Genomic DNA, 12,109 nt, shown 5'->3' with positions numbered 1-12,109 from the left:
TGTGAATACTCCTCACAGACACTCAGAATTTTAGAAGAGCAAGGGACAAGACTGCACAGAGGTCTTTCTGGGGAAAGGGAAGGTCACCCAAGCCCTGGGTGCTCTGTAACCTGTTTCGGCACAGTGTGCTGCGTTGCAGCTGTCCTTTTCAGAGGCAAATGTAGTCTTCTGAGGTATGTTACCTTGCTTGTGTGACAGCTTTGTTTTGTCCTTTCCAGCAAAAGATGAATATGCTGACTGATGAAGTGGGGATCTGAATCCAGCCCTCACATGCCAGGAAAAGGGTCTCAAATCCCTTCAGCGATGGGTTCAGCCTGGCATCCTGGAGAGCACACCAGGACATGGGACTATGTGGATATTCTGCTGATAGCAGTTATACACATTCTGATTTTGAGGATGTAGGGCTTTTTCTGATGAGATGTTGAAGAGTGAATTCCCATGTGCTATGTGGGAACCAAAGCTCCTTTTGCACCTCCCATCGGAGTTAAGACTCTGGCCTAGTGTCAAAACATCCCTTCCTCTTTGAGAAATAGCTGCTTTTTGCCTTAGCCTGCTTGTAAACTTCAGGGTGCACTTGGAGGTAATCCTGCTGTTGCCACTGTAAATTCAGATGCTTTAAAATACATTTTTTTATATAGTGCTATTCTCTTTATGTATTTGCTTGCAACTGGAGAGCATGGAGGAACTGTCCCAATTTTCCGTTCACCCTGGATTTGCACCGTTGTGACCACGGGCTGTACTTTTGACCTATGCAGCTGAGATCAGATGCAGCGTAAAGGAATGATGTGGAAGCAGCTGTGGAGTGAAACGTGAGAGCTCTTCTGCATGGGATCCCACACCAGAATAGCCTTTGTTGTAAAACTACTAATGAAACCTAATCTCTGAATTCTCTGATGATGATTAAATCCAAAACACTTTTCATTCCTTGAGACTGAAAATAGGGAAATTAATTTATTTCTGAACTAAAACAGCAACTCTATTTTATGTTTATAAATGCTGTCTTATGCCTCTTTTTCTTTCTCCTTTTAGTTTCCCTAGGTATGGGTTTGGAGCAAGGTAAATTAAGTGAAGTATTACAACAAAAAGAGAGGGAGCAATATGAAAAGTGCTTATCATTAGTATTTGGAAGAGCTATTGATTTTTCATGTCCTACGGTCTATTAAAGTTCGTAAAGTATGTTTTATTTTTGTAAAAATATTTCCATAAAGTCTACTCTGTATGCAAATTGTCACCTTGGTTACCATTCGTCATTTTAACTGCCGGGTAGTCCTGATGCCACAGGCAGTTCACAACATTTGCATTGTTCTTCATCCGCATAAAAGTTAAGCTTTTAAAAATAACCTAGATGCCCAGTAAACCTGGTATTTATTTACAGCTCTGATTATACGGTGTCCAAAGACAACATTCCAGGGAGGCTGCAGCTGTTAACACTTTAATAGACATTGGGCAGAGGACTTCTCGGGGTCTATCAGCAGCCAGGTTTGAAGAATTGCTAAAAATTTAGAGGATCGTTCAAAGGGAGAGCCTGTTTTATGCCATTTTCATTGCACGTCTCCTGACATAAGTAAAGCTCAGCACCTCAGTGCTTTGATTTTACTTAACACCGGGTTTTCTTATGAGCGCGCACGGATGCAACGCGGGCGTTTTGCAGATGAGTAAGAAGTAGCTTTATGGACAATTTAAACAAAGTGACAACTCAACTAAAGAACAGGCCGCGGCCCACGGGCTCCCGGCCTCCCCGCCGCGGGCGCGGAAAAGAGGGCGCTCACCGCCTGCACAGGCGGAGGTGCCGCAATAGCCCCCGGGGCCCTGCGGCTGCCGCCCCGGCCCCGGCCCCGGCCCCGGCCCCGGGGCACGGGGACCGGCGCCCCCCGGCGGCCGGGCCGTGCGGCGCCGCGCCTGGCCTCCCTCTCCTCCGCTCACCGCCCCGCCTCCTCCAGGCACGTCCCCTCGCGGCCAATAAGAGGAGGGCGCGCTTATGACTGACAGCAGCTGTGCCCAGTGAGAACGGGCGCGGCGGGGAGGCGGTGCCCTAGGAATGGCCGGCGGCGGGGCGGGGTCAGTACGTGCCCCGGATACCGCCGCCCGCGCTGCCGCTGCCGGCGCGTCCCCGCCGCGGACCCCTGAGGAGGAGCCCAGGGAAGCGGTGCCGCCGCGGGCTCCAGAGGTAGACGGGAGGCGGCCGGAGCCATGTTGGGCAGCGGGGCCAAGGTGTCCAAGCCCTCGTTCGTGTCCTACATCAGCCCGGAGGTGCGGGGCCGCGGGGCGAGCAGGGGGCCGCGGGCGGCGCGGGGAGGCGGGCGGAGGAGCTGCGAGGCTGCCGCAGCCCTGGCCCGCGGGGCGGGGGGCAGCCCGGCGAGGGCCCGCTGGGGTCTCGTCAGGGCCGCGGGAGCCGCCGGGAGCTGCGCGGGCTCCTCCGGCGCTGCCGCTCCCCTGGGGCCGCTGCCGGGCTGCGCGGCCGGGCTTTTCCGCCGGGAGCCGTGAGGAGCTTCGCGCTGCGGCCGCGGGCGCTGCCGGGTGCGCTGTCCCGGGGGCGGCGGGCCCGGTGCCTCGGAGGCGCTTCCCTGGGAACCGAGAGGAAGCATCGTGCCTGTTGCTTCCTGAAAAAAGCTTAAAAAAATGCAGCTGGCCGGTCAGTCTTAAGGTGGTTATTTTTCTGGTGCTTCACATGAATTGTTTCCGCAAGCTCTAAGCAGATGTCAGGCTGTCACCGTGACTGCCCAGCTTGTAGGGTGGGACGTTCCCACCGTGTTTCTCGCAGTGTCCCTCACCGTCGCTCCCGAGGTGTGCTCTGTCTCTGCAGGCTGCTCCTGTCCAGCTCTGTTGCTCCCAAGCGCTGCGGCCCTTTTCTGACAGCTCAGGGTTGGACTCTTGGCTGTGCATATCTTTCATATTGTTCTTCCTGTTGTCCTTTCACATATTTATTGAAACTTACGTTGGCAGTCTGACTGAAGTGGCTTTAGACTCAGTTTACTGAGGTCATGTTGTTAGCAGATGTTGTTAGATCAGTATTATTATTCGGTATTCCTTCATTTTTTATTCCTGGTGAACAGCTGTTTTCTAGGAAGACTAATCTTCATGAAAACTACCCATTTGTGGGGTTGGTTTGTGTTTTTTTTTTTCCCTCCATAGTTCTTTGTAATCTGTGTCAAACTGGTTCTTCTTAATTGTTCAATTCTCTTGAGAGCTTCTTAAGGAAGATATTTTCGTCTATCTTGTTAATTAGCACAGAGTTGGTCACTGGTGGGACCTTGGAGAATCTGCTGGTTTTATTTTTCACTGAATCTGAAATAACAATGCAAAGTTATTATGGCATAGGTCAGCTGTGCTGATTAAAACTTACATTCCTATTTTGTGGTAGAAGCTCTAGTTTTATGTTGTTAAGCCCTGGTGACTTGTAGTTTCATCAGGTCACTTTAAAAGCTTTTTCTCTTCCTTGTATTTTTTCAGTTGAGATGGATGCAAATGATAGTTACAAATATTTCTGGAGTCAGCAATTATATCTCTGTGTGAAGTCAGTCTTTCACCTTAGGAAAGTACGTTTTACAAATATACAAAAAATTGTGTACTCAAGGAGCTGAATTTTGCAAAGGTAAGGGCTTCACTTGTTGCACTTACTGAAAGCCACTTCACCGTTTAAACGAGCATGCTGGATGATTAAAGCTTGCTGGAAAAAGGGACCAGTGAGAAAAAGGTACAAGTCAAATATATGTAGTGCAGTAAGACAGAAAACAATAAAGAGTACTTCAACTTGATTATAAATACAGTAATGCAACTCTTCAAATACGGTATTGTTGGTTGCAGGAAGGAAAACAAAGGTATTTAATACTGGAAGCTGAAGCTCTTAATAAAATATCCTGATGCACCAGAGCTTGTAGTCATTCACTTTATCCATGTTTATCCATGCTTCTAACTATCTCCTTGATGCACTTAAATTTAAGAATTTCATGGGCTCTTGCAGCAGAAACTTTGAAATGTAGACCTGATGGCTAGCCTAGAATTGGTGTCTCTTTCACAGCCTCAAAAGCTCAGTCAAACTGAGGTCAGATTCCAGTTGCAAGTAAAGGAGGTTTAACTTTTTGCTCTGAGTTTGGCATCTTGACAGCCTTTGACTACCTTAATGGGATGGTTACACAGGAAGCTGAAGACTTCAGTGATTTTTTTTTATTTTTAATGAGGATTAAAAATAAAACGTTAGATATGTGATGAAACCTGTGAGGCTAATTGTGGATCTGGAAAAAAAACATATTGATTAGATATCCTAATATAAGCAGAAGCGAACGTGTCTCAAGGAACTGTATTCCTTATGTATGTGAGAAAAATGACTTTCTGAACACAAATTTCCTGTACCTGCCAACTTTCATGTTTTAAAATTTGGTTTAGACTGATAGAACAGTGGAAATACTTCAATCCCTCTTATGTGGAAAATAGTTTGGTTAACTGGGAACTTTCATTTCATCAAGATAGTGTAACTGCCATCCTAGGGCAGACTAATACCCTGTCTATTTCAGTATCAGGTGCTTGGGGAGGAGTGTTGGCAACAGTATGTTTAGTATCATGCTTCCTCTGGTAGACCCTTCTCAAAAGGTGGGAAACAGCAGTTCAGGGACTTAATGAGCTTGAGGTTAACGTCTGGATAGCATTTGAGTTCGTGATGGACTTCTCTGTGGATTTACAGAGCCTTGCCTTGAATCCATTTATACTTGGAACAAGATTTTCTGTCAATCACGATGCAATACAGAGCAATACAGTAGTGTTATGCTCCAGTCATTCTTGCAACCTCCAGATTCATTGTGCTTGTCCTTGTTCATCTGGTGTGTTGTCTGAGACCTAAAGCTGCTGCCTCTATGTTAGGTGAGCCCTACAGCAAGAAAATGTGACGGGTAGAGCTGAGTTTTGTTCTAGCCCCAGCTCGTTTAGTCCATCCTCAGATACCTGACAGACACATTACATAATGTTCAGAAAAATAAAATGAAGTTAGCTTTATACTGGTTTTGGCATTTGTGTGTTTGAATGTGAAAAGAAACAGGAACTCTTTTCATGTTAATATATGGCAAGACAGAAGTAAGGACTGAACAGAAAATGCTGTTTATTAAGGGAACAGGAGTGATTTCCGCTGTGAAACCCCAGAATGTCTAGAAAAGCAATGTTTTTGACATCTGACTAAATATAACCTAGTTATGCTGTGCTGTGTGGAACTACAGATCAATCAGTGGTCTGTTGAGAGCAAGACCGTAGGATGTTGATATTAGTGACACACTTCCCCTCAGGACAGACTTGGCTACCATGCAGGAAGTGGGGTGAATACTAGGGTATAAAGTCAATATTTTGACATGTCTGATTATAGACCAAGAAAATTTGGCTATGGAGACATAGAAACAAGAACCAGTGAATTACTTCATGATTTCTAACTCAAATATTACAAAGCTGAAAGCATTTGCGAGGCTAACAAGCTGGATCACATTTTCCTTAACCTCAATTTGAATAAAAGTTTTGTTGTTAAACTTGGTTTGAAGTTTAATGTTACTTTTTGTGCATGCATTCTTAAAAGTTAAATCTGCCATGTTAACTCTTACGGGATGTTAGGTCCACTATTAACCCATGAACTTTTTAAAAAGTTTGTTCTGCTTCGTTCTGTTTCTCTGTGAAATCTGGAGTGCACCTCAGGGTGCAGAGTTGTGAGAGTAACTTTCATACCTCCTGTGCTTTGCCCCAAAACATACATTGCTGTCAGCTCATAGCCACTATCAACACTTGTTGCTTGTGAGTCTTGGTGCAATATTTACGCTTTTAAAATAGTATGTCGCTCCTTTTGAATTGGAGCAGTGAAACTGAAGAGTGGCACAAGGAACGGGAGTTACCACAGTGGACAGCTGGGCTCTGGGTTGACGTGGGAGAAGCTGGGTGTTGAAGTCAGAGGAGAGAGACAGCACAATGTAAGGAAAGAGGAAAGTATAAAAGATGAAAAGGACATGGAAAACATGCACAGTGACCTAATGGGCTATTGGATAATGGGGCTGTGAAAGGAAGGAAAACAAGCATTTAGAGATTATTTTCAGCATGGTTATTAAAGTGTAGTAAGTATCTTCTCTGGATTTTATAGCAACACAACATGGGATTAGGCTTGTTTGACCAAGAAATAGTCTTTCAGAAAATACCAGGTGTGTATTGTGGTTCATTTCTGAATACAAAGTATACGCTAAGCATGTGCACAGGTATTTCCTCTTTTGCATGAAATTTCAGTGGAAGTCCTAGACAAAAGTTTGATTTTATTTTACTCAGGAATACTGTAGTCATTTGCTAGAACACCACAACTAACTTGCAAATATTTTGGTATACAGTTTGAGTTTTACAACTGATAAAGAAAAATGTGTAGTTAAGAAACCTATCACAGCCCTCTGTTAGTCTTTTAGTGTAGTAAATAAGAAAAAACAGGTGTTCACTGCAAGCCTCACCATGGTGTTGAGCTTCCCTGTGGCAAGATTACTTCTGGAAAACTATATTAGAACATTAAAATATCCTGTGTTCTCACAGCACTGCTATTTGCTGTCAGTCTTGAAATGATGTATGTTTCAGCCAGTACTCTTGAAACCCTGGAAGTGATAACTGGTTCCTTTATTACTTGAAACTAGCAGGCAATGTTTTTCCCAGTGTATTTACTGAAAATCTCGTTTTCATTTTTTGGTATTACTTTGAGCACAAGTGTCTGGCTATGGATAAATGGAAACCTTACTGTGTGGTGAGGTAGGTTCAGAGTTTACAGCATGTTCTAGTTTGCAGCAGCAGACTGTATCCACGGTCTCTCTGCTGAGAGTCATGATCAACATCCAGTATCAATAGGCAATACTGGTTAAAGAAAATTCAGATTCTCTGACAAAATCAGAGTGAGCGGGGTTCTAGCTTGCAGGGAATTTTTTTCATGTTTTAGTCATTTTCTGTGCACAGTCAATTATCTCCCTGTGGAATAGGAGGCAAGGCATTGTGCTTAGTTGTGGTGAGGCTCTATGACAAAGAGCAGGATCATTTGGGATCCCTCTCGTGCCCTAACTGTTATGACCCTATTAATATAGCAGAATTGCTATTGGACTGTACTGACTTAAACTGGATATTGTGTCACATGTAGTGGCTCTTTTATGCTTCAGCACTTGGGGAAGACATGTCCCCAGACAGGCTTGAGTAATGTATTTTAGCCCCTTTGAGTGTGTTTTTGGGAGAGGGCTGAATGTAGTCCCTGCAAATTGCGCAGTTGTTCTCTATACTCGGATAAAAATCAAGAAGAGGAGAAAAGGTAAGCCTTTCTTTAAGAAAACTGTTTCTCTATGGTGTTGTCCCCCCGCTGTTGAAGCAGAGAATCTGCATGGAGCATGTTGTCTCCTTCTCCTGACACTTCATGGTTTCATAGCGCTATCAGCTGAAGGTGGTTTGAAATGACAAGGAGAATGATGTGCTGTGATTTAGTGTGGTGTGAGATGTTGTCAGCCTCCAGTTTTGCTATGATTTGGTACTCTCTACTGTGATAATTGTGGGGTGTTGCTGTCTTGCCTGCTACCGTTTGGTAGCCTGGAAAAAGGGAATGCAGCACAAGGTAAGTGTGCAGATGAGAAGCATCTCCAAGTAAGAAGTTACTGAAACCTTCAGCAAGTTGATGTCTTTGTTTCTATCATTTCTGAGGCAATTCAAAGTTAATTTTCCTCATTTGTATGGTGCCCTATGGGTATCTCCTTTTAGCTGCTGCCGGTAGTAGGGTTTCCTGTGTTGTATCTTGAGGAAGAAGTGCCAAGATTCTGCTTGGGGCATTCAGCACAGGGAAGCTACAGATGAAGTATCTACCTAGAGGTGTGCATGGCTTTCAGTGTTCATAAATGAGAAGTGCATGCATGCTTGACTTCAGCAAAGGGTCAGAGGCTGAAGTTTCCTGAGGTCTGAGTGGATTTAGTAGCTTGTGGGAAGGGAGAGAGACTTGCTTCTGCCGCTTCCCTTTCTTTTGTTTCTGTGCTCATCAGACCTGTTGATGAGCCAGTTCTGCTAACAATGGGCAGTAACAACAAAACCAAATGTAGCACAAGTACGGACTTTCCAGCTGATCTTATGAACCAAATTACCTCACCATGTAGTCAGACAAACCCAGGGGTAAAAGGAGTGGGTGGGTATGAAGTGTATGACTGATTAAAGGGGTGTTGGGGAGCGTGCATTTTAGTGTCAGCAGGCTCTTGAGTTAGTCCTAAGATCTGTGTTGCCCCACAACTGAAATCTGTTAGAAAAAGAAAGCTGAAACAGAGTGGAAATAGTAACCTAAATTTATGGGTTCCTACACAACTTGCACTGGCTCATGGTGAGTTAACAACTTGTTTTCATAAAGATCTTTGCCTTCGCTCTTAAAAGAGCAAATATAAAATGTGACGTTAGTAGAATTTAATATATTTTAATATCCTCCTGTGCAAAATGAGCACAGCAACTTGGATTGTTCAGCAATGTTCATGGCTTGCATTCTAGCTCTCCCTAGTGCATATGCATAAAAATTGTCTTTAAAATATTTATGATTTTATTATGAGGATATAAATGCTGACTTTCAAACAGAACTCTTCTGGAGTTGTGTGTGATAGGAATTCTACCTATAGCAAGCACTTCAATGTCTATGGGTTTTTGATAACTGTTATAAAAGATTCCATGCATTTTAATAAATGGATGTAAGCTCAAAGAACTTCTTTGAGTTCCTTTTTTTTTTTTTTTTTTTTGCTCAGGTCTTACCTGCCAACACTAGCATAAACTGGTACTCATAGCAATGAGTATGAACATTCAAGCCCTGAGTATGTATGAACAGTAGTTATTACATGTGTTATGATATCCCCCAAAGTAAAAGTTACAGGTAGAGCACCTAGTTAGTATACTACTTTACTGTTCAGTAGCAGTGATTGTTGGCACACAGTTTGTGAGCAAACAGTGTTGCATTTAGTTGCACACAAATAGTAATAGTAGGAGGCATAGCTATAAAGGCGCTACTAAAACCAAAGTTAAGCTCGAAGCTACCAGTGGTGAAGAGACAGCATTGGGAAAATGTTTATTTCTTCTCTGAATGCAGCAGTGTTTAGCTTGAGCCATGTTTGCATAGCAACTTACTTAGCCGACAAGAATGAACTTTGATTAAAATTTACTTGTACAAATCCAGGCTTAGAAGTCAAAGGCAGCAAGTTGTGTTTTGTTTTCTGCATTAGCTGCCAGCTGTAGTTACTGATTTCTTTCTTCACAGCTTCATTTTATAACTTTTACCTCTTTTCACCCTGTCTTGAATGTCTCTGCAGTTCTCATGGTGTGGTTTCCTGGTGGTTTTAGTTTTGCTGGGCACCTTTCAAGCTTCATTTTGGGTCTTCTGAGTGTTGAGAGCAAGTGTTTATGTGAATGGCAAAGGGGGATTATTTTTATGCTCTCAGGGGCTTTTGTTTCTTTGTATTTAACCCAGCAAAAATATTATTGCTTATGCCTCCTTCTGATTGCGTGTCTTGATTTGCATTATCTAACTTTGGATGCTGGTGACAAGCTAAAATTAGCTTGCTTATGGCTGTGGGCAGGGGGTTTTCCAGTTAACTAATAGTTTTCCAGAAAGACTCCAGTACATGTGAAGTGATTTAGAGTTGGAGGAGGAAGTTCTGAACTGGCTGAGCAGGAAGGGTGTAGCATGTCCTCTAGTTTGATAGTCTTTGTCAGAGATTTTAGTCCAACTATCAGTGCCTCAAGGCTAGAATAAGTGATACTGAGAGTTTAATAGGGGTTATTTGTGCAATTTGGGTCCAAACTAAAGGGTATCCTGTGACTGGTTTTACCATTTGACTCTGAGATTCTGAAATCCCTTTCCCTGTAATCTTAGTAGTGCTGTTTAAGTAACTTTTGTACTTTTATTTCAATAATACATGTAAGAAAATCAGAAACAGATATTGAAGAATGAAGCTTGAAAAACTGAAGGGAAAACAAATATTAAATCATACACAGAAAAGCTTATGAATGAACTCTGGGAGATGGTGTTGTATTATAATAAGTTTATGCTTATGCATTTGCATGTGCTGAGAGAACTTGAAGTATTGGCAATGCTTTATTTCTTCCTGTTTCTTATATAAATAATGCATTTCCTTTTGCGTTCACTACTGCATGTAACCCACTGACAACGTGGGTGTCAAACTACAGACTTATTTAGCTAATAGACTACTGACCTTTAGTCAAAGAAGCACCTTGCCAACTTATTCTCCTTAATTTAGGAAATTTATCTATATGCTAGAATATGAGGGATTTAAGAGGGAAGGTGCTGTTATTTACAGCATGTGTTGAAGGTACAATTTCTGCGAAGTAATAATTATTCTTTCACTCTTTAGGAAATACACATAAAGGAACCCATAGAAAAGGAAGTAAATCCTCGCTTATTACCAGGTAACAGTTGTATCTTGTATTATTAGGATTAGATAATAAAATATTAGTCATGTAAACCATATTTAAATATTCCTGCGTCTGTGCAACAAACACTCATGTGACATCAGTGTCCCAAGTAGTAAAAGAGAGGTTTTGGTTTAGCAACCCACACAAGTTGAAATGTTTTAAATATCTGTATCTGCACGGGTTGTTGAAAAAATTATAAAATTTTCAATTTTTGTAGTGTTCAGTATCTTCAGGTAAGCTGCATGTGAAGAAATGTCTATACTTCAGTTTGCCTTATTTCTTAAAAGATAATTTGGGTGGGTTTTTATTTGTTTGGGAACTGAAGACTGCACACTAGTGGAAACTTTCTAATTGCTTTGCTTTACTATGAGTTACTTATGCCTTCTGATGCCTCATTCACTTTTAAGATTTTTTTTTTTTAATTTACAATTACTAAGATAAAATACAAGTAAAATCTTAGCATAAACTGTTGGGTTTTCTGTACTTTGTAGGAAAGACAGAGAGTTTGGCTGCTTATACCCACTAAAACCTGTTTTTACTTTCTCAAACTTGAAGTTCAGTTCCTGCTGATTTTAAGATTAGAATTTCATCAACCATTATTTATGCAAACTTGTGTTTGAGAACTTTAAAATAGCCCTGGGACCCGTAAAACAAGCAACATCTCTAGTTAAAGCTATGGAAAAAATAACTGATGGATTTGTAATAATCACCTCGAATGTTTCACCTTTCTTAGAGTTTAGCAGTAAGGAAAATTGGAACAGTTTTCAACTCGTTTATTGACTGTATTAACTACTCTGCAGTGGACTTTAGAGTGGAGGTTTTTTGAGTACACACTCATATGGTTGCTCTTTGTAGCTCCAGGCGTTGTTCTCCTGCTGCTTAGAGTGGCCATGATACAGGTACTTCTGGTTACAGAACTCCTAAATGTGTGCAGCTGGACAGTGTTCAGTCCATCTTGAGAAATGTTAATAACCTAGAAGGCTCTCGATGTACTGATTCCAGGATCTGCCTCTTAGTCTTTTCATGTAACAGAGATGAAATATCTCCAGACATACGGTTAGGAGAAGCTGTCAGGAAGTTAATGCTGAGTTTAAGGTAACAGTTCAAATAATTCAATCATGTATGTCAGTTCTGTTGCAAGACAGTGTTTCTTTCACACAGGTGAACTGCTGCTTTGCGAGGCAAGCACGGTGTACAAGTATATACAAGAAGACGGATCCAGTCGTGGCACCTATGGGAAACTTGTATGCACAAACTTCAAGATTGCTTTCCTTGACGATGATTCTGCTTCAGATGATAATGTAGGAGGACAAGTCTTTTAATTATGACCAAACACACTCTAAAGACATATAGTGTCTCTGACTAAATAATATCTTTACCTTTTATAAAGATGCAGAATGAATGTAGATTTATGACAAGTTTTAATGGCTGCAGACCAATTTCAAAGAGTCTGCATCTGCCTGGTCTACACCAATCCTTCCTCAAGTGAAAATGGTGCAAGCATGTATGTGGATGCTTATAGTAGACTTAATTTATAATTCTGTGTCTTATGAGTTGGTAATTTTGTGAAGCTTAAGTTAAAATAATTAATTGTTTTGAAAATTAGATCAACAGTTTAAACCTGATTTCTGACTGCTTATCTAGTAGAAATTGCAAAAGTCTGAATGTGAGACACACTTCTAATGTT

The 12,109-nt window shown here is 42.0% G+C and overlaps 1 protein-coding gene across 1 annotated transcript in view; it reads left to right on the top strand.

Moving 5' to 3' along the window:
• Positions 1–2,077: 2,077 nt before the first annotated feature.
• Positions 2,078–12,109, top strand: part of MTMR12 (myotubularin related protein 12) — a 34,421-nt gene continuing 24,389 nt past the window's right edge. Inside the window, exons 1-3 of the mRNA XM_065656153.1 lie at positions 2,078–2,250; positions 10,362–10,416; positions 11,584–11,723. Of these exons, the coding sequence (XP_065512225.1) occupies positions 2,191–2,250; positions 10,362–10,416; positions 11,584–11,723 (255 nt within the window). The 5' untranslated portion in view covers positions 2,078–2,190. The remainder of the gene's footprint in view (positions 2,251–10,361; positions 10,417–11,583; positions 11,724–12,109) is intronic.

This window comes from Caloenas nicobarica, chromosome Z (assembly GCF_036013445.1).
Source record: "Caloenas nicobarica isolate bCalNic1 chromosome Z, bCalNic1.hap1, whole genome shotgun sequence".
In the NCBI taxonomy this organism is placed as follows: domain Eukaryota; kingdom Metazoa; phylum Chordata; class Aves; order Columbiformes; family Columbidae; genus Caloenas; species Caloenas nicobarica.
This window is presented reverse-complemented; position numbering and strand designations above follow the sequence as displayed.